Genomic DNA, 25,146 nt, shown 5'->3' on the forward strand with positions numbered 1-25,146 from the left:
TTGCTAAATCTTTGGCTCACTTTTGGCCAGGTGCAGTGGCTCATGCCTGTAATCTCAACACTTTGGTAGACCAAGGCAGGCAGAGTGCTTGAGCTCAGGAGTTCGAGAGCAGCCTGGACAACATGGTGAAACCCCATCTCTACAAAAAATACAAAATGTAGCTGGGCATGGTGGCACATACCTGTAGTCCCAGCTACTCGGGAGGCTGAGGTGGGAGGATCGCTTGAGCCCACGAAACAGGTTGCAGTGAGACAAGTTCCCACAACTGCACTCCAGTCTGGGTGACAGAGCCAGACCCTGTCTGAAAGAAAAAAAAAAAAAGCTTTGGCTAACTTTCTCGAAACACTCTCACAAGAAGCAGATATTATCATTCTCTGGCCATCCAGAAAGTCAACAAGCAAAATGCCTTGAGCATCCCAAAAAAACCGTTGCCATGACCTTTGGTCTTGACTGGACTCTTTTGCTTTGACCAGCCCACTTCCACCTCTTGGTAGCCAGCGCTTTGTCTTCAGGATAATGTTAGTAAAGCCAGGTTTCATCATCTGTCACAGTTTTTCAAAGAAATGCTTCAGGATCTTGATGCCACCTGTTTAAAATTTCCATTGAAAGTTCTGCTCTCATCTGCAGCTGATCTGGGTGCAACGGTTTTGGCATCCATCAAGCGGAAAGTTTGCTCAATTTTAATTTTGCAGTCAGAATTGTGTAAGCTGAACCAACTGAGATGTCTATACTGTTGGCTACTGTTTCTACTATTAATCATCCTTCAATTAGGGCAATGGTCCCCTTCAATTAGGGCATGAACAAGATAAATATTTTCCTCACAAGTTGATGTGAATGGTCTGCTGCTGCAGGCTTCATTTTTAACATCATTTCCTCCTTTCTTTTTTTAATTTTATTTATTTTTTTAATTACTATAAAGTTCTAGGGTACATGTGCACAATGTGCAGGTTTATTACATAGGTATATGTGTGCCATGTTGGTTTGCTGTACCCATCAACTCGTCATTTACATTAGGTATTTCTCCTAACGCTATCCCTCCCCCGGGCCCCCAGCCCCCAACAGGCCCCAGTGTGCGATGTTCCCCTCCCTGTGTCCATGTGTTCTCATTGTTCAACTCCCACTTATGAGAACATGTGATGTTTGGTTTTCTGTCCTTGTGATATTTTGCTGAGAATGATGGTTTCCAGCTTCATTCATGTCCCTGCAAAGGACATGAACTCGTCCTTTTTTATGGCTAGATAGTATTCCATGGTGTATATGTGCCACATTTTCTTTATTCAGTCTATTATTGATGGACATTTGGGTTGGTTCCAAGTCTTTGCTATTGTGAATAGTGCCGCAATAAACATATGTGTGCATGTGTCTTTATAGTGACATGACTTATAATCCTTCAGGTATATACCCAGTAATGGGATTGCTGGGTCAAATAGTATTTCTAGTTCTCGATCCTTGAGGAATTGCCACACTGTCTTCCACAAAGGTTGAAATAATTTACACTCCCAGTGTAAAAGTGTCCCTATTTCTCCACATCCTCTCCAGCATCTGTTGTTTCCTGACTTTTTAATGATTGCCATTCTAACTGGCATGAGATGGTATCTCACTGTGGTTTTGATTTGCATTTCTCTGATGACCAGTGATGATGAGCATTTTTTAATGTGTCTGTTGGCTGCATAAATGTATTCTTTTGAGAACTGTCTGTTCATATCCTTTGCCCACTTTTTGATGCGGTTGTTTTTTTCTTGTAAATTTGTTTAAGTTCTTTGTAGATTCTGGATATTAGCCCTTTGTCAGATAGATTGATTGCAAAAATTTTCTCCCATTCTGTAGGTTGTCTGTTCACTCTGATGATAGTTTCTTTTGCTGTGCAGAAGCTCTTTAGTTTAATTAGATCTCATTTGTCTATTTTGGCTTTTGTTGCCATTGCTTTTGGTGTTTTAGTCATGAAGTCTTTGCCCATGCCTATGTCCTGAATGGTATTGCCTAGGTTTTCTTTTAGGGTTTTTATGGTTTTAGGTCTTACATTTAAGTCTTTAATCCATCTTGAGTTAATTTTTGTGTAAGGTGAAAGGAAGGGATCCAGTTTCAGCTTTCTACATATGGCTAACCAGTTTTCCCAGCACCATTTATTAAATAGGGAATCCTTTCCCCATTCCTTGTTTTTGTCAGGTTTGTCAAAGATCAGATGGTTGTAGATGTGTGCTGTCATTTCGGAGGCCTCTGTTCTGTTCCATTGGTCTATAGATCTGTTTTGGTACCAGTACCATGCTGTTTTGATTACTGTAGCCTTGTAGTATAGTTTGAAGTCAGGTAGTGTGATGCCTCCAGCTTTGTTCCTTTTGCTTAGGATTGTCTTGGCTATGCAGGCTCTTTTTTGGTTCCATGTGAACTTTAAAGTAGTTTTTTCCAATTCTGTGAAGAAAGCCAGTGGTAGCTTTTTGGGGATAGCATTGAATCTATAAACTACCTTGGCCAGTATGGCCATTTTCACGATATTGATTCTTCCTGTCCATGGGCATGGAATGTTCTTCCATTTGTTTGTGTCCTCTCTTATTTCCTTGAGCAGTGGTTTGTAGTTCTCCTTGAAGCGGTCCTTCATATCCCTTGTAAGTTGGATTCCTAGGTATTTTATTCTGTCTGTAGTAATTGTGAATGGGAGTTCACTCATGATTTGGCTCTCCATTTGTCTGTTCTTGGTGTATAGAAATGCTTGTGATTTTTGCAGAAATGCTTGTGATTTTTGCACATTGATTTTGTATCCTGAGACTTTGCTGAAGTTGCTTATCAGCTTAAGGAGATTCTGGGCTGAGACGATGGGGTTTTCTAAATATACAATCATGTTATCTGCAAACAGAGACAATTTGACTCCCTCTTTTCCTAATTGAATACCCTTTAGTTCTTTCTCTTGCCTGATTGCCCTGGCCAGAACTTCCAATACTGTGCTGAATAGGAGTGGTGAGAGAGGACATCCTTGTCTTGCACCAGTTTTCAAAGGGAATGCTTCCAGTTTTTGCCCATGCGGTATGATATTGGCTGTGGGTTTGTCATAAATAGCTCTTATTATTTTGAGATACATTCCATCAATACCTAGTTTATTCAGAGTTTTTAGCATGAAATGCTGTTGAATTTTGTCGAAGGCCTTTTCTGAATCTACTGAGATAATCATGTGGTTTTTGTCATTGGTTCTGTTTATGTGATGGATTACGTTTACTGATTTGTGTATGTTGAACCAGGCTTGCATCCCAGGGATGAACCTGACTTGATCATGGTGGATAAGCTTTTTGATGTGCTGCTGGATTTGGTTTGCCAGTATTTTATTGAGGATTTTGCAACAATGTTCATCATTGATATTGGCCTAAAATTCTGTTTTGTTGTGTTTCTGCCAGGCTTTTGTATCATGATGATGCTGGCCTCATAAAATGAGTTAGGGAGGATTCCCTCTTTTTCTACTGATGGGAATAGTTTCAGAAGGAATGGTACCAGCTCCTCTTTGTACCTCTGGTAGAATTTGGCTGTGAATCCATCTGGTCCTGGACTTTTTTTGGTTGGTAGGCTATTAATTATTGGCTCAATTTCAGAACTTGTTATTGGTCTATTCAGAGATTCAACATCTTCCTGGTTTAGTCTTGGGAGAGTGTATATGTCCAGGAATTTATCCATTTCTTCTACATTTTCTAATTATTTGTGTAGAGGGGTTTGTAGTATTCTCTGATGGTAGTTTGTATTTCTGTGGGATCAGTGGTAATATCTTCTCTATCATTTTTTATTGCATCTATTTGATTCTTCTCTCTTCTTTATTAGTCTTGCTAGCAGTCTATTTTGTTGATCTTTTCAAAAAACCAGCTCCTGGAATCATTGATTTTTTTTGAAGGGCTTTTTGTGTCTCTGTCTCCTTCAGTTCTGCTCTGATCTTAGTTATTTCTTGCCTTCTGCTAGCTTTTGAATTTGAATTTGTTTGCTCTTATTTCTCTAGTTCTTTTAATTGTGATGTTAGGGTGTCAATTTTAGATCTTTCCTGTTTTCTCTTATGGGCACTTAGTGCTATAAATTTCCCTATATACACTGCTTTTGCTGTGTCCCAGAGATTCTGGTATATTGTGTCTTTGTTCTCGTTGGTTTCAAAGAACATCTTTATTTCTGCCTTCATTTCGTAATTTACCCAGTAGTCATTCAGGAACAGATTGTTCAGTTTCCATATAGTTGTGCGGTTTTGAGTGCATTTCTTAATCCTGAGTTCTAATTTGATTGCACTGCGGTCAGAGAGACAGTTTGTTGTGATTTCTGTTCTTTTACATTTGCTGAGGAGTGTTTTACTTCCAATTATGTGGTCAGTTTTAGAATAAGTGTGATGTGGTGCTGAGAAGAATGTATATTCTGTTGATTTGGGGTGGAGAGTTCTGTAGATGTCTATTAGGTCCGCTTGGTCCAGAGCTGAGTTCAAGTCCTGGATATCCTTGTTAATTTTCTGTCTTGTTGATCTGTCTGATATTGACCGTAGGGTGTTAAATTCTCCCGTTATTATTGTGTGGGAGTCTAAGTCTCTTTGTAGGTCTCTAAGAACTTGCTTTAAGAATCTGGGTGGTTCTGTGATGGGTGCATATATATTTAGGATAGTTAGCTCTTCTTGTTGAATTGATCCCTTTACCATTATGTAGCGGCCTTCTTTGTCTCTTTTCATCTTTGTTAGTTTAAAGTCTGTTTTATCAGAGACCAGGATTTCAACCCCCTTTTTTTTTTTTCGCTTTCCATTTGCTTGGTAGATCTTCCTCCATCCCTTTATTTTGAGCCTATATTTGTCTTTGCATGTGAGATGTGTCCCCTGAATACAGCACACTGATGGGTCTTGACTCTTTACCCAATTTGCCAGTCTGTGTCTTTTAATTGTGGCATTTAGCCCATTTACATTTAAGGTTAGTATTATTATGTGTGCATTTGATCCTGTCATTATGATGCTAGCTGGTTATTTTGACTGTTAATTGATGCAGTTTCTTCATAGCGTCGATGGTCTTTACAATTTGGCATGTTTTTGCAGTGGCTGGTACCATTTGTTCTTTTCCATGTTTAGTGCTTCCTTCAGGAGCTCTTGTAAGTCAGGCCTGGTGGTGACAAAATCTCTCAGCATTTGCTTGTCTGGAAAGGATTTTATTTCTCCTTCACTTACAAAGCTTAGTTTGGCTGGATATGAAATTCTGAGTTGAAAATTCTTTTCTTTAAGAACGTTGAATATTGGCCCCCACTCTCTTCTGGCTTGTAGGGTTTCTGCCAAGAGATCCACTGTTAGTCTGATGAGCTTCCCTTTGTAGGTAACCTGACCTTTCTCTCTGGCTGCCCTTAACATATTTTCCCTTCATTTCAACCTTGGTGAATCTGACAATTATGTGTCTTGGAGTTGCTCTTCTTAAGGAGTATCTTTGTGGTGTTCTCTGTATTTCCAAATTTGAACGTTGGCTTGCCTTGCTAGGTTGGGGAAGTTTTCCTGGGTAATACCCTGAAAAGTGTTTTCTAACTTGGTTCCATTCTCCCTGTCACTTTCAGGTACACCAATCAAACGTAGATTTGGTCTTTTCACATAGTCCCATATTTCTTGGAGGCTTTGTTCGTTTCTTTTCACTCTTTTTTCTCTAATCTTGTCTTCTCACTTTATTTCATTAGTTTGATCTTTAATCACTGATATCCTTTCTTCCACTTGATCAAATCAGCTATTGAAGCTCGTGTAAGCTTTATGAAATTTTCGTACTGTGGTTTTCAGCTCCATCAGGTCATTTAAGCTCTTCTCTATACTGGTTATTCTAGTTAGCCATTCATCTAACCTTTTTTCAAGGTTTTTAGCTTCCTGGCAATGAGTTACAACATGCTCCTTTAGCTCAGAGAAGTTTATTATTACCGCCCTTCTGAAGCCTACTTCTGTCAACTTGTCAAACTCATTCTCTGTCCAGTTTTGTTCCCTTGCTGGTGAGGAGTTGTGTTCCTTTGAAGGAGAAGAGGCATTCTGGTTTTTGGAATTTTCAGCCCTTCTGCTCTGGTTTCTCCCCATCTTTATGGTTTTATCTACCTTTGGTCTTTGATGTTGGTGACCTATGGATGGGGTTTTGGTGTGGATGTCCTTTTTTTGATGTCGATGCTATTCCTTTCTGTTTGTTAGTTTTCCTTCCAACAGACAGGCCCCTCAGCTGCAACTCTGTTGGAGTTTGCTGGAGGTCCACTCCAAATCCTATTTGCCTGGGTATCACCAGCGGAGGCTGCAGAACAGCAAATATTGCTGCCTGATCCTTCCTCTGGAAGTTTCGTTCCAGAGGGGCAGCTGCCTGTATGAAGTGTCCGTCAGCCCCTACTGGGAGGTGTCACCCAGTCAGGCTACACGGGGGTCAGGGACCCACTTGAGGAGGCAGTCTGTCTGTTATCGGAGCTCAGATGTCATACTGGCAGAACCACTGCTCTCTTCAGAGCTGTCAGGCAGGGACGTTTAAGTCTGCAGAAGCTGTCTGCTGCCTTTTGTTCAGATACGCCCTGCCTCTGGAGGTGGAATCTAGAGAGGCAGTAGTCCTTGCTGAGCTGCGATGAGTTCTGCCCAGTTCGAGTTTCCCTGCTGCTTTGTTAACACTGTGAGCATAGAACCACCTACTCAAGCCTCAGAAATGGCGGATGCCCCTCCCCTCACCAAGCTCCAGTGTCCCAGGTCGATCTCAGACTGCTGCACTAGCAGCAAGCAAGGCTCCATGGGCGTGGGACCTGCCGAGCCAGGCATGGGAGAGAATCTCCTGGTCTGACAGTTGCAAAGACCATGGGGAAAGCACAGTATTTGGGTAGGAGTGTAATGTTCCTCCAGGTACAGTCACTTATGGCTTCCCTTCACTAGGAAAGGGAAATCCCCGACCCCGTGCACTTCCTGGGTGAGGCGACACCCCTCCCTGCTTCGGCTCGCCCTCTGTGGGCCGTACCCACTGTCCAACCAGTCCCAGTGAGATGAACCAGGTACCTCAGTTGGAAATGCAGAAATCACCCATCTTCTGCATCAGTCTTGCTGGGAGCTGTAGACCGGAGTTATTCCTATTCGGCCATCTTGGTGTTTTCTCGCCATTTCCTCCTTTCTTAAAACAAGTTATCCATTTGTAAGCTGCTGGTTTCTTTGGAGGCATTGTCTCCATAAACTTTTCATAAAGCCAAGCCTGTAATCCCAGCACTTTGGGAGGCTGATGCAGTAGGATTGCTTGAGCCCAGGAATTTGAGACTAGCTTTGCCAACACTGCAAGACCTTGTTTCTACATTAAAATTTTAAAATTTTTCAAAAATTGGGAAAATAAAGAACTTTTCATAAAGCATCAGTGCTTTCACCATTCTTCCACTCAAGCTTCATCATGAATTTGATGCTTGTTGTTGCTTCAATTTTAGCAGAATTCATATTGTTTTGATAGAGGCTCTTTTCCAACTGATGTATTATCCTTCTTAGTGCTTCAAACTAGATCCTATTCAGACGTGTTATAACAAGTTAGTGTGAGTTTATTTTGGTGCAAAAAAAAGTTAAAGCCATGCATAGTTTTTTCATAATATGCATTTCCATGAACTTTTTGAAGACCCCTCATACAAAATAATATGCAAGCCATTAGAGCTGCCTCTACCTAGGGAAAAAATAATATGCATGCAATACATTATTGGGCCTATAACATTACAAATGTAATATGTGTAATACATTTGCCAATGACATCAAAAAGGAAGTGAGAGGGAGCAAAACTATATTGAGTTTAGAGAAATTACTATAAAGAAAAAGTAATAATGGTTTGTAACATTATTAGATGTAATATGTACAACAAATATACCATGCAAAGATGGAAAAGGGAATAGAATGACATAAGAATAACTTTTCTATACCTGTATCACTGGAATTAAACTAGTATAAATAGGAACTTATCAGCTGATTCTGATAAGGTGTAAACCTTAGAGCAACCACTAAAAAGAAAAAAAAGGAACAACCCTCAAAAATATAGTAAAGGCCAGGTGTGGTGGCTCACGCCTGAAATCCCAAAACTTTGGGAGGCCGAGGCAGGAGAATCACTTGAGGCCAGGAGTTCGAGACCAGCCTGGCCAATATGGTGAAACTCCATCTCTGCTAAAAAAAAAAAAATACAAAAATTAGCCAGGCTTGGTGGCACACACCTGAAATCTCAGCTACTCAGGAGGCTGAGGCAGGAGAATCACTTGAAAAGAGGAGGCAGAGGTTTCAGTGAGCCAAGATTGCCCTGCTACACTCCAGCCTGGGTGACAGAGCGAGACTCTATCTCAAAACACACACACACAGATAGTAAAAAAAATTATTAAAGAAATTAAAATAATTAGGAAATAATCATTCAATGCAAAATAATGCAGCAAAGGAGGAACAAGAAAACAACATGAGACAAACACAAAAAACTAAAATGGCAGATGTAATTACAACTACGTCAATAATAACATTAAATGTGGTCGGGCACGGTGGCTCACACCTGTAATCCCAGAGCTTTGGTAGGCCTAGGTGGGTGGATCACTTGAGGTCAGGAATTTGAGACCAGCCTGGCCAACGTGGTGAAACACCATCTCTACTAAAAATACAAAAATTAGCCGGGCATAGTGGTGGATGCCTGTAATCCCAGCTATTCAGGAGGGTGAGGAAGGGAGAACTGCTTGAACCCGGAGGCAGAAGTTGTAGTGAGCCAAGATCGTGCCACTGCACTCCAGCCTGGGTGACAGAGTGAGACTCTGTCTCACAAAAAATAAATAAATAAATAAAAATAATAATGGCATTAAACGTTAACAGATTAACCAATCCAGCAAAAGGCAGAGACTGTCAGCCTGGAGGGGGAAAAAAACTTCATGATCTAACTATATGTTGTTTAGGCAAGATATACTTTATATTCGATATACAAACATTATAAGTAAAGGTTGTGAAAAAGATATATCATGCAAATAACAATCACAAGAAAACTAAAAAGACTGCCTTAATATAAGACAAAATAGACTTTTGACAAAAAAATGTTACTAGAGATGAAGAGGGAAATTTCATAATGATAAAGGGGGAATCTATTAGAAAACTGTAATAATGATAAGCATGTCTAAACCAATTAGAAAATCAAGAAGAGAAAATATGAACAACATGATAAAAAAATTAGACCTAATAACTATCTTTAGAACACTTTACAGAACAACAACAGAATATACATTTATATATTGTTCTCAAGTCACATGGAACATTCTCCAGGATAGCCCATGTGCTGGACCATAAATAAACCTCAGTAAATTTAAAAGGGCAGAAATTACACAAAGTATATTCTCTTATTACAATGTAATAAAATTAAATATTAATTGCAGAAAAAATTTTGGAAATTTACAAATATGTGGATATTAAACTACATTCGACAAAATAACCAATGGGTACAAGGTGAAATCAAAAGGGTAATCAGAAAATACTTTGAGGCTGGGCACAGTAGCTCATTCCTTTAATCTCAAAACTATGGGAAGCAGAGAGGTAGGAGGGTCACTTGAGTACAGGAGTTTGAGACCAGCCTGGGTAACACAGTGAGACCTCGTCTCTGCAAAAAAATGAACAAAATTAGCCAAGCATGAGGGCACACACCTGTAGTCTCAGCTACTCGGGAGGCTGAGGTGGGAGGATCACGTAAGCTGGGGAAGTCAAGGCTGCAGTGATCCGAGATCACACCACTGCATTCCAGCCTAAGCAACAGGGCAAGATCCTGTCTCAAAAAAGAAAAAGAAAAAGAAAATCCTTTGAGACTAATGAAAATGAAGACACAACATACCAGCATTTGTGGGATGCAATAAAGCAGAGAGGGAAATGTATAGCTGTAATGCCTATATGAAGAAAGATATCAAATCAGTAACCTAACCTTCCACCTTAAGACACTGGAAAAAGAAGGGCAAACTTAACCAAGCAAACAAAAAGAAGGAAATATTTAAAAAGCAAAAGTTCATTAAATAGAGAATAAGAAAACAGAGAAAATCAATGAAACCAAAAGCTATTTTTTTGTAAATCAACAAAATTGAAAAACATTTAGTTAGAATGACCAAGAGCAAAAGAGAGAAAACTCAAAGTATTAGAATCAGAAATGAAAGAGGTGACATTACTACTGACTTTACAGAAATTAAAAAGATTATAAAGGAATACATAATTGTTTGCCAACAGATTAGATAACTTAGATTAAATGAATAGTTTCCCAGAAAAACACAAACTACTGAAACTGGCTTAATAAAAAATAGACAATCTCAATAAACTTTTAACAAGTGAAAAGACTGAATTCATGATTTTTTTTAAAAACTACCTGCAAAGAAAAGCCCAGGCCTAGATGATGTCACTACTGAATTCTATCATTTAAAGAAGAATTAATACCAAGTCTTCACAAACTCTTTCAAAAAACAGAAGGAACACATCCCATCTCATTTTTTAAAACCAGTATTTCCCTGATACCCAAACCAGTAAAAAAGAAAACTACAAATATCTTTTATGAATGTGAACACAAAATTCTCAACAAAATACTAGCAAACTGAATCCAGCATCATATAAAAGGAATTATGCACTGTGACCAACTGGGATTTATTCCAGGAACACAAGGTTGGTTCAATATCCAAAAACCAATACATGTAATATGATACATCAATAGAATAAAAACCAAAAAAAATTCTCCTTTTGATCATTTCAATAGACAAAGAAAAAATATTTGATAAAATCCAACACCCCTTCATGATAAAAGCACTCAACAAACTAAGAATAAAAGGAAACTTCCCCAACCTGTTAAAAGGCATCTATGAAAAATCCACATCTAATATCATACTTAGACTGAATGATTTCCCAATAAGATTAGGAACAAGACAAGGATGTCTGCTCTTGCCACTTCTGTTCAACATTGTACTGCAGATTCTAGTCAGCACAATTAGACAGGAAAAAGAAATAAAAGGCATCCAGACCAGCAAAAAGGTAAAACTATATCTATTCACAGATGACATGATCTTCTATGTAGAAAATCCTAAAGAATCCACTAAACAACTATGAGAACCAATAAACAAGTTCAGCAAGGTTGCATGATAATGATATGAGTTAAGAATAAATTATTTAGGCAGGCAGTGAGGGTACGGGATCCTCAGTAAGGTTTTCCTTTTAATGAAAAGCAGCCCCAAATCATTTTCTTTTCTAACAAAAAGCAGCCTGTAAAATTGTGCTGCAGACACAGACACGCAAGCTGTAAGCTTGCACAGGTGAATGCCAGCAGTTGTGCCAATAGGAAAAGGCTACCTGGGACTAAGCATGTTCAAAATGGTGGCTCCATCTTCCCTTCTCTTTGCCAAACCACATGTACAGTAAGAAGACAATATGGCCCCAGCCAGGCAAAGATCCAATCTGCATAATAAGATTAGAGTGGGGCAACCAGCCTTCCCCTTGCAGTATGTAACTGTTACACCTGGTCGAACCAATCTGTGGGCCCTACATAAATCAGACACCATCTCCTCAAACCTGCCTATAAAATCTAATGCAGTCCGCTGCGGGCCAGATTTTCCTTTGGGAGGCCCCTGTTTCTCACCAGGGAGAGAGCTGTTCTCCTTTCTCTTTCTTTTGCCTATTAAACCTCTGCTCCTAAACTCACTCCTCGTGCATGTCCATGTCCTTCATCTCTTTGGCACGAGATGACAAACCCTGGGTATTTACTCCAGACAATGACACCACTTCAATATGAACTCAATATACAAAAATAAGTTGTATTTTTATGCCCGTGCAATGAACAATTTGAAATCAAATTAAGAAAACTCCATTCATGATAGCATCAAAAAGAATAAGATACTTAAGAATAAATTTTACAAAACAAGTGCAAAATGTATGCTTTGAAAACTACAAAACATTGTTGAAAAAATTACGGAAGCCGGGTGCGGTGGCTCACGCCTGTAATCCCAGCACTTTGGGAGGCCGAGGTTGGTGGATCATGAGGTCAGCAGATCGAGACCATCCTGGCTAACACGGTGAAACCCCATCTCTACTAAAAAAATACAAAAAATTAGCCAGACGTGGTGGCGGATGCTTGTAGTCCCAGCTACTCGGGAGGCTGAGGCAGGAGAATGGCGTGAACCTGGGAGGCGGAGCTTGCAGTGAGCCGAGATTGTGCCACTGCACTCCAGCCTGGGCGACAGAGCAAGACTCTGTCTCAAAAAAAAAAAAAAAAGAAAAGAAAAAATTTTGGAAGATCTACATAAATGGCAAAACATTCTAAATTCACAGATTATAATAAGAGTTAACATTTTTAAGACAGCAATAACCTCCAAACTAATCCACAGATACAATGTAATCCATATCAGAATCTCAGATGTCTGTTTTACAAAAATTGAGAAGCTGATCTTAAAATTCATATGGAATTGGAAGGGACCTAGAATAGCCAAAACAATCTTGGAAAAGTAAATAAAGTAGAAAGACTCACACTTTCTGATTTCAAACTTGCTACAAAGCAATAGTCATTAAGACAGTGTGTCGGCTGCGTGCGGTGGCTCCTGCCCGTAATCCCAATGCTTTGGGAGTCCAAGGCAGGCAGATTGCTTGAGCCCAGCCATTCAAGACCAGCCGGGCCAACGTGGTGAAATCCCGTCTCTACAAAAAATTTAAAAATTAGCCAGGCTTGGTGGTGCACCCATGTAGTCCCAACTACTCAGGAGGCTGAGGTGGGAGGATTGTTTGAGCCTGGAAGGTGGAGGTTGCTGTGGGCCGAGATCATGCCACTGCACTCCAGCCTGGGCAACAGAGTGAGATCTTGTCAAAAAAAAAAAAAAAGGAAAGAAAGTGCGTTGCTGGAAAAAGGACAGCCTTACAGATCAATGGAACAGAATTGAGATTCTAGAAATAAGCCCTTATGAAACCACCTTTGCAAAATTGTGACTGAGACAGTGAAGGAGATCTAACTTAATTGACTCCATCTTGCTTCTAACCTCCAAGCTGTCCTCGTTCATTCCTGGGCGTAGGCTGGACTAACTTCGGGAGAAACTTCGTTTATAGTTTATAGTTTCAGACAAAGACAGTAACAACCCTTTCCCAAAGCAGACTTCCTTCTTGCCTGGGGACCAGATTGCCTTTGTAGGACTAACATTAGCCACAAGATTAGAAATTATGGTTTAGGAGTCATGTAGCTGAAGGCTACAAGATTCTGACCCTCCATAAACTTCTCCTAAGATCAATGCTTGAGATATTTTGCAAACCCTGCACTTGATGGATCAGCTGGCACCACCCAGATTGCTAAACTGGCTCATCTGATCTCATGGCCGCCCCGGACCCAGGAACTGATTCAGTGCAAGAAGACAGCTTCCACTCCCTATGATTTCAAACCTGACCAATCAGAACTCCCAGCTCACTGGCCTCCCTCTACCCACCAAGTTGTCCTTAAAAACTCTGCTCCCTGAATGCCCAAGGAGACTGATTTGAGTAATAATAAAACTCCAGTCTCCTGCACACTCACGCCGGCTCTGCGTGAGTTATTCTATCTCTATTGCAATTCCCGTCTTGATGAATCGGCTCTGTCTAGGCAGCGGGCAAGGTGAACCCCTTGAGCAGTTACACTTACATCTATAGTCAACTGAATTTCAAAAAGAGCCCAACACCATAATGGGGAAAGAACAATATTTTCAACAAATGGTGCTGGGACAACAACTGGATAGCCAAATGCAAAAGAATGAACTTGGACTCTTACCTTATAGCATATACAAAAATTAACTCAAATGGATCAGACTTAAATGTAAGAGCTAAAGTTATAACTCTTAGAAGAAAATGTAACTGTAAATCTTCATAACCCTGGATTTGGCAAACAATTTTGAAATATGATACCAAAAGCATAGGCAACAAAAGAAACAGATAAATTGGACTTCTTAAAATTAAAAACATTTGAAAATCAAAAGACAGAATCAAGAAAGTGAAGACAAAACCCATAAAATGGAAGAACATACTTGTAAATCACATATCTGATAAGGAATTTGTATCTAGGATATGCAGAAAATTCTTACAACTCAATAATAAAAAGACAACTCATTTTAAAAATAGGCAAAGGATCTGAACAGACATTTCTCCAAGGACAATATACAACTGGCCAATAAGCACACACACACACAAAAAGACATTCAACCTCAGTAGACATTAGGGAAATGTGAATCAAACCCACAATGAGATACCACTTCACACCCATTAGAGTAGCTAGAATAAAAAAGTCAGGCTTCAGTGTGGTGGCTCACACCTATCATCCTAACACATTGGGAGGCTAAGGCGGGAGGATCACTTAAGCCCAGGAATTCAAAATCAGCCTAGTCAACATAGCGAGACCCTGTCTCTACAAAATAAAAAAGCCAGCCATAGGCTGGGTGCAGTGGCTCACATCTGTAATCTCAGCACTTTGGGAGGCCGAGGCAGGTCGATCACGAGGTCAGGAGTTCGAGACCAGCCTGACCAACATGGTGAATCCCCAGCTCTACAAAAATACAAAAAAAAATTACCCGGGTGTGGTGCCATGCGCCTGTAGTCCCAGCTACTCAGGAGGCTGAGGCAGGAGAATTGCTTGAACCCAGGAGGCGGATGTTGCAGTGAGCCGAGATCACGCCACTGCACTCCAGCCTGTGCGAGAGAGAGAGACTCTGTCTCAAAAAAAATAAAATAAATAAAAATCTATAAAGATAGAGAAGAGAGTAGTGATTGCTTAGGGTTAGGGAGGGAGTTCAGAGGTGTAGGGGTGTCATAGATAAAGGGTATGGGGTTTTTACTGAGGTGATGAAAACTGACTGTGGTGATGGTAGTACATATCTGTGAATACACTAAAAACCACTGAAATTTACTTCAGACGGATGAATTGTATTATATAAAAATATCTCAATAATGCTGTTTTTTAAAAAGACATAATATGGCTGATACCAGGTCTGGGGCAAAAACATGTGAAAAATGAGCCTGGGCTGCTATCTTGTCAGTCAGGTCACAAGGAAAGGTATCAGAGACTACATACTAGGTCCTGTTAAAAGGACTTGGGAAGCCACCTTGAAAAGGCACCTTTCACTCGTGTCCGTGTGAAGAGACCACCAAACATGCTTTGTGTGAGCAACAAGGCTGTTTATTTCACCTGGGTGCAGGCGGGATGAGTCTGAAAAGAGAGTCAGCAAAGGGAGATGGGGTGGGGCTGTTTTATATGATTTGGGTAGGTAGTGGAAAATTACAGTCAAAGGGGGTTGTTCTTTGGCAGGCAGGGGCAGGGGACACAAGGTGCTCAGTGGGGGAGCTTTTGAGCCAGGATGAGCCAGGAGAAGGAATTTCACAAGGTAATGTCATCAGTTAAGGCGGGAACAGGCCATTTTCACTTCTTTTGTGATTCTTCAATTACTTCAGGCCGTCTGGATGTATACGTGCAGGTCACAGGGGATATGATGGCTTAGGTTGGGCTCAGAGGCCTGACAGCACCCATTGATTTTGAACTTCAATAATAATAATAATTGTGTCCAGGCTTAGACTATGATACCCGAAAGTATGGTGCTTTGGCATGATACATACTTTGAACTGAAGGAGATTAGAAGGGCCTCAGAAACAAAATCTCTCTGACCTTCTCCTGCTCTCCTTTCTCCCCCAAGGTGTATCACAGAAACCACGATTCCTCTTCTGCCTGCCCACCTCCAGAGCGATTAGAATTCCTCTTCCCCAAAGCAAGCCATAAAACATAGAACGGTCACTCTCTGATCCACCTCCCTTGAAAGTAAGTCATAAGACCTTCATTCCAGAGAGGTCCTGCCCATACCTGGAAGGAAGGAATGCAAAACAGAGAGGCCAAGAAGAATCTGAACAAACAGGCCTTGCTGGGTTTATTACCATTAGATCATACTCCTTTTGCCCAATCATGTTTCTCTACACCTATCCACTCCTTTCAGCAAACAGCATAAAATCAGACAGTGTTCTCCCTGGGTCTTTGGGTTTTCATTTATGAAGGCTTCCATGTCACATAGAACTTTGTTAAATTTGTCACGCTTTTCTCTTGCTAACCTATCTTTTGTTATAAGGGTATTGGCTGTGACTCTTGTTACAGGTAGGGAAAAGGTATTACCTTTTTTTGTTTTTGAGACGGAGTTTCGCTCTTGTTGCCTAGGCTGAGGTGCTGTGGTGCGATCTCGGCTCACCGCAACCTCTGCCTCCCGGGTTCAAGCGTTTTTCCTGCCTCAGTCTCTCGAGTAGCTGGGATTACAGGCATGCACCACCACGCCTGGCTATTTTTGTATTTTTAGTAGAGACGGGGTTTCTCCGTGTTGGTCAGGCTGGTCTTGAACTGCTGACCTCAGGTGATCCGCCCACCTCGGCCTCCCAAAGTGCTGGGATTACAGGCATGAGACACCGTACCCAGCCGGGAAAAGGTATTATCTTTTTGCCCCGATAACTGCAATGCATTGAAACTCATTAAATATGTTTAAGTCCATGAGTTCATAATGATATTTCTAAAAAAATTAATTAGTTGCTTTTGGAGGTCACCTGTTGGAGCCAATTCATCTTTAAAATTGATAAATAAATCAAGGATTTACCCAGTTTCTCTATATGAACTATAGCATTAGGTAACCAAATAAGGGGAAATGTCCATTTATAAAAGTATTCAAGCAATAAATTAAAAAGAGATGATAAAGTTAAACCTCCATAGTAATGAAATATGATAATATTAGGGTAAACAGAAACTGGGTGAGGACTATGGGGAAACTCTCTATACTATCTTTGCAACTTTTCTGTAAATCTAAAATTATCCCAAAATAAAGTTTACTTTAAAAAAAAAGGCTAGGATGGCTATTAAACAAAAGAACATAATGGTGAGTGCTAGCAAAGACATGGAGACACTGAAACCCTCACACTGAGCTAGTGGGAATGTAAAATGGTACAAACACTTTGGAATACAGTCTGGCAGTTCTTCAAAGACTAAACATAGAGTTACCATATGACCCACAATTCTAACTCCTAAGTATATACCCAAAAGAAATGAAAACATATGTCCATACAAAAACAAGTACACGGACACCCATAGCAGCATTACCCATAATAGCTAAAAAGTAAAAATAACCCAAATGTCCATCGGTTGATGAATGGGTAAATAAAAAGAGCTCTATCCATTCAGTGGAATATTATTCAGCCATAAAAAGGAATAAAGTGCTGGCTGGGCACGGTGGCTCATGCCTGTAATCCCAGCATTTTGAGAGGCCGAGGCGAGCAGATCACTTGAGGTCGGGAGTTCAAGACCAAATGGCAAAACCCCATCTCTGCTAAAAAAAAAAAAAAAAAAAAAAAGAAATGAAGTACTAATACATGCTATGTTAAGTGAAAAAAGCTAGTCCCAAAGGACAATATATTATATAATTCTACTTATATGAAATGTCCAGAATAGGCAAATCCATAGCGAATGAAAGCAGATAGGAGTTTATCTAGGCCTGGAAGGGTTGGGAGGAAATGGAGAGTTACAGTGGGTACAGGGTTTCGTTTTGGGGTGATAAATATGTTCTAAAATTGACTATGGTTATGGTTGTACAACTCTGTGAATACACTGTAAACCACTTAATTGTACATTTTAAATAGGTGACTTGTAAGATATATGAATCATATCTCAAAAAAGGCTAGATTAAACTAAATGGATGCACATTTGGGTGACAAAACTATCTTTAAAATGCAAGGAAATGGCCAGGCCTGGTGGCTCACACCTGTAATCCCAGCACTTTGGGAGGCTGAGGCAAAAGGACTGCTTGAGGGCAGGAGTTCGAAACAGCCTGGGCAACATAGTGAGACCTGTCTCTACTATTTTAAAAAATGCAAGGAAATGATTACAATAAAAATCAGTATCGTGGTTGCTTTGTAGGGAAGGGAGCATGTTACAACTGCAGTAGGGCACACAAAGGGTTTTCTGGGGTGGTGGGCAAAATCCTATTTTTTGATCAGGTGGTGGAGCTATCCATTTGTTATGTGAGATATTCTGTGTCTGTGTTTTCTTTTACAATAAAAGTTTTCAAAATGGACTCACTAGCAAATTTGTTTCAAACACAATGTGAAGTCTCCTAGAATCCAACCTTACTGTGGGCCAGGCACCAAGTTTGGTCATGCAGAATACAAGAGATTATGCCTATCCTCGAGGAACTTAACTTTTAGTGGGAGGTTAAAAAAAAAGAGCTAGAGAAAGAACTAGCCCATGTTAAATATTAACTGACACAAAATTTACAGATAATATACTAAAAGATGTCGACTAGGATTGGGGGGCTAGGGAGTATATCAGAAAAGGAATTTAAGCTACATCATCAAAAGAGGGTAAAACTGAGACAGAGAGATCTTATGCAGGCTACATTATGTCCAGAGGTAAAAAAGAAATAAAGAAAAAATTCTTGAGGACTTTGAGTAAGAGTGGATATTTATTGAGCATATATCAAATCATTTAATCCTCATCACAAACCTATGAAGTGAGTCCTATTATTACTTCCATTTTATAGATGAAGTAATTGAGGTACAGAGACAGTCTGTATAGGGTATCAACGGTAGGTACAGTTGAAAAGGTACCCAGGGGAATGGATTGTGAATCCAGACCACCTGGGTTAGAATCCTGGTTCAGTTCTGCTATTAAGCAGCTATGTGACTTCAGGCAAATTAACTTTACCTCTGTGTCTTAGTGTTCTACTGTTTAAAATGAGAATGCTAATAGTAGGAACTTCATCATAGGGTTGTTGTAAGGATTAAATTATTTGATATATATAAAGCATTTAGAACAGTTTCTGGCAGAAAGTAAGTACTCATTAATATTACATATTATTATAATAACACAATAATAATTTCTAGGAAAAGCACGAGAATTCTCCTCCTCCATGTATTCTATTAAATCAGGTATTAAATTACATACTTTTATCTCTTTATGCTCAAGATTGATTATTTATATTTTAGGCTGCTGTTTTATGTTAGACCGAGATCATGCTACTTTTGAAGTAATTCTCCTGTTTCAGCCTCCCGAGTAGCTGGGACTACAGGCGCATGCCACCACGCCTGGCTAAATTTTGCACCTAAAACAGTACAATTGAAAATTATTTGCCAGTCTTCACAAAGAGGGTACCATTTTTCCAGGAAATGGGAAACTTGGCAATTCCTACTGCAACACTAGCAGAGTAAGGTAAATGATTTCAAATCTTTGCAGAATGTAGAGGCTAAAGATAAACAGAAGAGGGAACTCTGCCGAGGGCATGGCACAGCTTAAAGTAAATATAGATACACTCTGAGGGATGTCTGCATAGGTCTTCTGGAGCTGTGTCCATTCAGCCTGTGAGAGCTGAGTGAGCGTAGCAGTAGCAGTAGCCAGCAATGCAGGTACCTAAAGGATCTGTTATGTTACCTTTAAAGGTGTCCCTTTTCTTAGCCCCAACCTAGATGCAGAGGGCAGAATGTGTCAGTATTAGGGGTGACAGATATACAAGCACATACCAAGGGATAAAAGAGATACCTAGGAGGCTAGGTGCAGTGACTCACACCTGTAATCCTAGCACTTTGGGAGGCCGAGGCGGGTAGATCACCTGAGGTCAGGAGTTCGAAACCAGCCTGACCAATATTGTGAAACCCCGTCTCTACTAAAAATACAAAAATTAGCCAGGAGTGGTGGTGTGCACCTGTAGTCCCAACTACTTGGGAGGCTGAAACAGGAGAATTGCTTGAACCTGGGAGGTGGAGGTTGCAGTGAGCTGAGACTGCACCACTGCATTCCAGCCTGGGTGACAGAGCAATACGCCGTCTCAAAAAACAAACAAAAAAAGAGATACCTAGGAAAGGCTGACAGGATCCCAAAATACACATACTTTCCATAAGAAGTATCTTTTAATACTAATTCTGGAGCTCTATACCAGCGTGTGGCCACATAGTCCGTATAAATGTCCCCAGGAGCTGCTAGTGTTCGTGCAAAACCAAAATCACAGAGCTTAGTAATTCCTGACTGGGATACTAAAATATTCTCAGGTTTTATATCTCGATGAATGATCTAAAAAACAAACAGAATACAAAATACATTAAAATGAGATTTCATTATCCAGAATCTCTCAAAAATTATACTGAGAAAATCTAGCTAATTAAGATAGTAAAGCTATTTCCTTACCACATGCAAAGGATTAATTACACAATGCAAATATTTTATATGTTTTCAATTCTTGCCCCATCCATCACCTCAAAATAAAATGAAGCTAAGAAAACAGACATAATACTAAAAAGGCAAATAACATTCCTGTAAGAAAAACCAAAAGAACTTAATGAGGCTGGGAGTGGTGATTCATGCATGTAAACCTAGTACTTTGGGAGGCCAAGGCAGGAGGATCACTTGAGGCCAGGAGTTTGAGACCAGCCTGGGTAACAGAGTGAGACCCTGTCTCTAAAAAAAGAAAAAAAAGAAAAAAAAAAGAAAAAAAGAAAAAAGAAAGAAAGAAAAATAACTTATTGAAATTTTACTTTCCTTTAACCCTATGTCTCACTCCAGTTCCTGCCCTTTCATGTCCTTCACAGCTAAACCTCTTGAGACATTATCTGTACTCATAGTCTTCACTTTCTGACCCAGTCACTCAAGATAATGTAACCTTCTCTTTTGTTCCTACATTGCATTAAACTTCTCTAGCCAAAGCCATCTACATTTTTCCTACATCCAATAGCCACCTCTCCACCCATATCGTACTTGATTTCATAGCATTAAAAAAATGCCAACTGTTCCTCCATTCCTGGTTTCTGAGACCTAAAATGTTCCCAATCTCCTCCTATCTACCTGGCAGCTCCTCTTTCTCTGTCTGTTCCTAAAACATAGGGTCCTTGTCTTAGGCTTTCCTCTCTTCATATGTATCAAGTTTCCTGGTCAATCTCACGTACTCTCTTTTTTGTGGGGTGAGGGAGCCACTTTTGTCACTTGGTTATAGGGACAACACTCTTGGGCTTCTCCCCACTTACTGGCTGCTCCATCTCAATCTGATCAACTCTTTTTAAGAAATTATTTTTTAAAGAGATAGGGTCTTGCTCCATTGCCCAGACCAGAGTGCAAAGGCACAATCAAAGCTCACTGCAGCCTCAAACTCCTGGGCTCAAGCAAGGAGCCTACCACCTGAGACAATCCTACCACCTCAACCTCCCGAGTAGCTAGGACTACAAGCGCTTGCCTGTAGTCCTACAGCCTACAGTATTAGGACTACTGGCTAATTAAAAAAATTTTTTTATAGAGACAGGGTCTGGTTATGTTGCTCAGGCTGATCATGAGTGCTGGGCTCAAGTGATCGTCCCACCTCAGCCTTCCAAAGTGCTAGGATTATAGGTGTGAGCCACCACACCCGGCCTGAATTATTTTTTAACATTGTTAATTTTAATTGATAAATTAAAATTGTATATACTATGTACATGTTGTTTTAAAATATGTATACATTGTAAAATTAGTTAAATCAAGCTAATTAACATTACCTCACATACTTATTTTGTGGTGAGAACACTTAAATTCTACTCTCAGCAATTTTCAAGAATACAATCATTGTTATTAACTAGTTACCATTTTGTATAATAGATCTCTTGAACTTATTCCTTCTTTCCAATTGAATTTTTGTATCCCTTGACCAACATCTCCCCAACCACCCCCACTCTAGCCCCTGGTAACTACCATTCTACTCTCTACTTCTATGAGTTGCACTTTTATAGATTCTGTATGTAAGTAAGATCATGTGGTATTTGTCCTCTGTATGACTTATTTCACTTACCATAACGTCCTCCAGGTTTATCCATATCATCACAAATGACAGGATTTCCTTCTATTTTTATGGCTGAATAGTGCTCCATTGTGTATACATACTACATTTTCTTTATGCATTCATCCTTAATGGACACTTAGTTGATTTTTTTTTTTTTTTTTTTTTTTTGAGACAGAGTCTTGCTCTGTCGCCCAGGCTAGAGTGCAGTGGCACGATCTCAGCTCACTGCAACCTCTGACTCCTGGGTTCAAGAAATTCTCCTGCCTTAGCCTCCTGAGTAGCTGGGATTACAGGGACATGCCACCATGCCCGGCTAATTTTTGTATTTTTAGTGGAGATGGGGTTTCACCAGGTTGTCCAGGCTGGTCTCAAACTCCTGACCTCAAGTGATTCACCTGCCTCAGCCTCCCAAAATGCTGGGATTACATGTGTGAGCCACTGCGCCCAGCATCCTTTGCCCATCTTTTATTTATTTTTTTTAAAGACACATGGTTTTGCCATGTTGCCTGGTCTGGTCTTGAACTCCTGGACTCAAGCTATCCTCCCACCTTGGCCTCCCAAAGTGCTGGGATTACACGCATCAGCCACTGTACCTGGTCCTTTGCCCAATTTTTAATCAGGTTATTTGTTTTCTTACTATTGATTTATTTGAGTTCCTTATATATTCTAGATATTAACCTCTTATTAGATGTATGGTTTGCAAGCATTTTCTCTAATTCTGTGGGTTCTCTCTTCTCTCTATTGTTTCCTTGGATGTGCAGAAGTTTTTTTGTTTAATGTAATCCCATTTATCTATGTTTGCTTCTGTTGCCTGTGCTTTTGGGTTCATATCTAAAAAATAATTGCCCAGATCCAATGTCATAGAACTTTTCCCACGTTTTCTTCTAGTAGTTTAACAGTTTCAGATCTTACAATTAAATCTTTATTTTTAGTTGATTTTTGTATATGATTCATCTATTCTTATAGCTTTAGTAACTGTCCATATACTACTGATAATTTCAACATTTCTATGTCTAACAGATATTTCTCCTGGTTTCCACAAGAAGTGAAAGTCCACAATAAATCCCACAAAACTAAGTACAGGCCCTTTAAATTCAGCAAATCTAAAACTAAAAGCGTCTTGTTCTCCCCCAAACCTACTGGTTCTCAACAATCTTCTATTCCAGTGAATGGAACCACCACTTACTCCATAACGCAAGCCAGAAACCAAGGGCATTTTTCTCCCTCCCCACACTCCCTTAACCTAACTACTGCTCTTCCTAGTTCAGGTCTCCCCCGCTGTCTCACAAAATTAATACACAAGTCTATCAACTGGTCTCCCTGAATTCACATTCGTGCTCTCCAATTCAGTCTCCACAATGAAGTCACAGTACTATTTTAAAATCAGATGTGTGATCATGTCACTTTTTTTTTTTTTTTTTGAGACAGAGTCTCGCTTTGTCACCAGGCTGGAGTGCAGTGGCGCGATCTCGGCTCACTGCAACCTCTGGCTGCTGGGTTCAAGCTATTCTCCTGCCTCAGTCTCCTGAGTAGCTAGGACTACAGGACTACAGGCATGCGCCACCATGCCCAGCTAATTTTTGTATTTTTAGTAGAGATGGGGTTTCACCATGTTGGCCAGGATGGTCTCGATCTCTTGACCTTGTGATCCGCCCGCCTCGGCCTCCCAAAGTGCTGGGATTACAGGAGTGAGCCACCGTGCCTAGCCTGATCATGTCACTTCTTTGCTTCAAGGATTCCTCATCCTGCAGGATAAATTTTAAACTCCCTAAAATGGCTTATAAGGCCTTGTGAGATTCGGCCCCTACTTACCCTATTAACCTCCTTTCCCTAGCCTATAGAATATTAGTTTCCCGATTTGCCAGGGTTTGTCTAATCTCTATGCATTTGTTGATGCTGCTCCAACTGCCTGGCCAAGCCAGCTATTTCCTCAGGACTCAGCTTATATGTTAGTATTAGATGCTCCTTCTATATGTTCACATCAATCTGCACTTCCCCCTTCATAGCATCTGTCATGTAGTACTGTTGTCTGTTTACTTGTCTGAAACCCCCACTAAACCATAAGCTCCGTGAGGGCAATATGCACAACTGTCTTGTTCAATTAATATCCCGTGCTCAGTATAGTGCCTAGAACAAAGAGAAGGCATTTAAAAATTTTATCAAATGAATTATAGAAGCACATACTCATCACCTGTAAAGTATCACAGCACAAGTAGAAATGTCTCAGTGAAAGAAATCTGGGATCTTTCCTTGTTTATACAACTTACTACCATAAATCTTTGAGACTGGCTCTTGTTTTGACTCAGTCTCCCTCCACAAATAGCCAAAAAATTAATTTAGGGTAAGCCTTTCTAATTGAGCCACTTTAAAGTTGCCATCTGTCAAAATATATAAATCCTTTTTAACTACCACAATTTTAACTGAGGGCCTACTATATGCCAGGCACTATTCCAAGACCTAAGGATATAATGTGAACAAAAATAGACATTAAAAAGCACATTAAGATACCGCTTCAGGAGCTGGGCGCGGTGGCTCACACCTGTAATCCCAGCACTTGGGAAGGCCGAGGCAGGTGGATCATGAGGTCAGGAGATCGAGACCATCCTGGCCAACATGGTGAAACCCCGTCTCTACTAAAAATACAAAAATTAGACAGACATGGTGGCATGTGCCTATAGTCCCAGCTACTCACCAGGCTGAGGCAGGAGAATCGCTTGAACCCAGGAGGCGGAGGTTGCAGTGAGCTGAGATCGTGCCACTGCACTCCAGCCTGGTGACAGAGTGAGACTCCATCTCAAAAAAAAAAAAAAAAAGATACCACTTCAGGCTGGGCATGATAGCTCATGCCTATAATCCCAGCACTTTGGAAAACGGAGGCAGGAAGATCACTTGAACTCAGGAGTTTGAGACAAGCCTGGGCAACATGGTGAGACCTTGGCACTACTAAAAATTAAAAAAAAAAAAGTTAGCCCAGCTACTCAGGAGGCTGAGGCAGGAAAATTGCTTGAACCTGGGAGGCGGAGGTTGCAGTGAGCTAAGATCATGCCAATACACTCCAGCCTGAGCGATGGAGCAAGACTCTGTCTCAAAAAAAAAAAAACAAAAAAAACAAAAAAAACAAAAAAAACAGATATAGTTCTTTACCATCACAGAACTCACAGTCAATTGTACGAGAAACACCTTACTTCATATAATCACACAAATATAAAATAACACAAGTGCTACAAAGGAAAGGAACATAGCATTATAACTTGAATGGAGACATCCCTGGGGAAAATTCCACTTTTACTAAGATCTGAGGGATGAGCAGAAGTAAACTAGGAAAGAGTGGAAGAAAGATAAATCCAGGAAGAGAGACTAGTATGTGTAAAGGTATTGTGTTAAGAGGAAGTATGGTAAGAAAGGTATTTATTGAAAAGT

At 40.2% G+C, this 25,146-nt stretch overlaps 1 protein-coding gene across 6 annotated transcripts in view; it reads right to left on the reverse strand.

The window, feature by feature from the left end:
• The window catches only part of CDKL3 (cyclin dependent kinase like 3), a 138,606-nt gene that overhangs the window by 97,936 nt on the left and 15,524 nt on the right, over positions 1-25,146 (reverse strand). For 5 of the 6 annotated variants that reach the window (XM_063705904.1, XM_063705903.1, XM_031010699.3 and 2 more), the window contains one exon: positions 19,819-19,997. Coding sequence is in view for 5 of the 6 variants with exons in the window: in XM_063705903.1 (XP_063561973.1) it covers positions 19,819-19,997 (179 nt within the window). In the remaining variant the exon portion in view is untranslated. Of the gene's footprint in view, positions 1-181; positions 302-19,818; positions 19,998-25,146 lie in introns of all 6 variants that reach the window. The other variant, XM_063705902.1, reaches the window with a different exon arrangement.

Source organism: Gorilla gorilla, chromosome 4 (genome assembly GCF_029281585.2).
Source record: "Gorilla gorilla gorilla isolate KB3781 chromosome 4, NHGRI_mGorGor1-v2.1_pri, whole genome shotgun sequence".
NCBI lineage: Eukaryota > Metazoa > Chordata > Mammalia > Primates > Hominidae > Gorilla > Gorilla gorilla.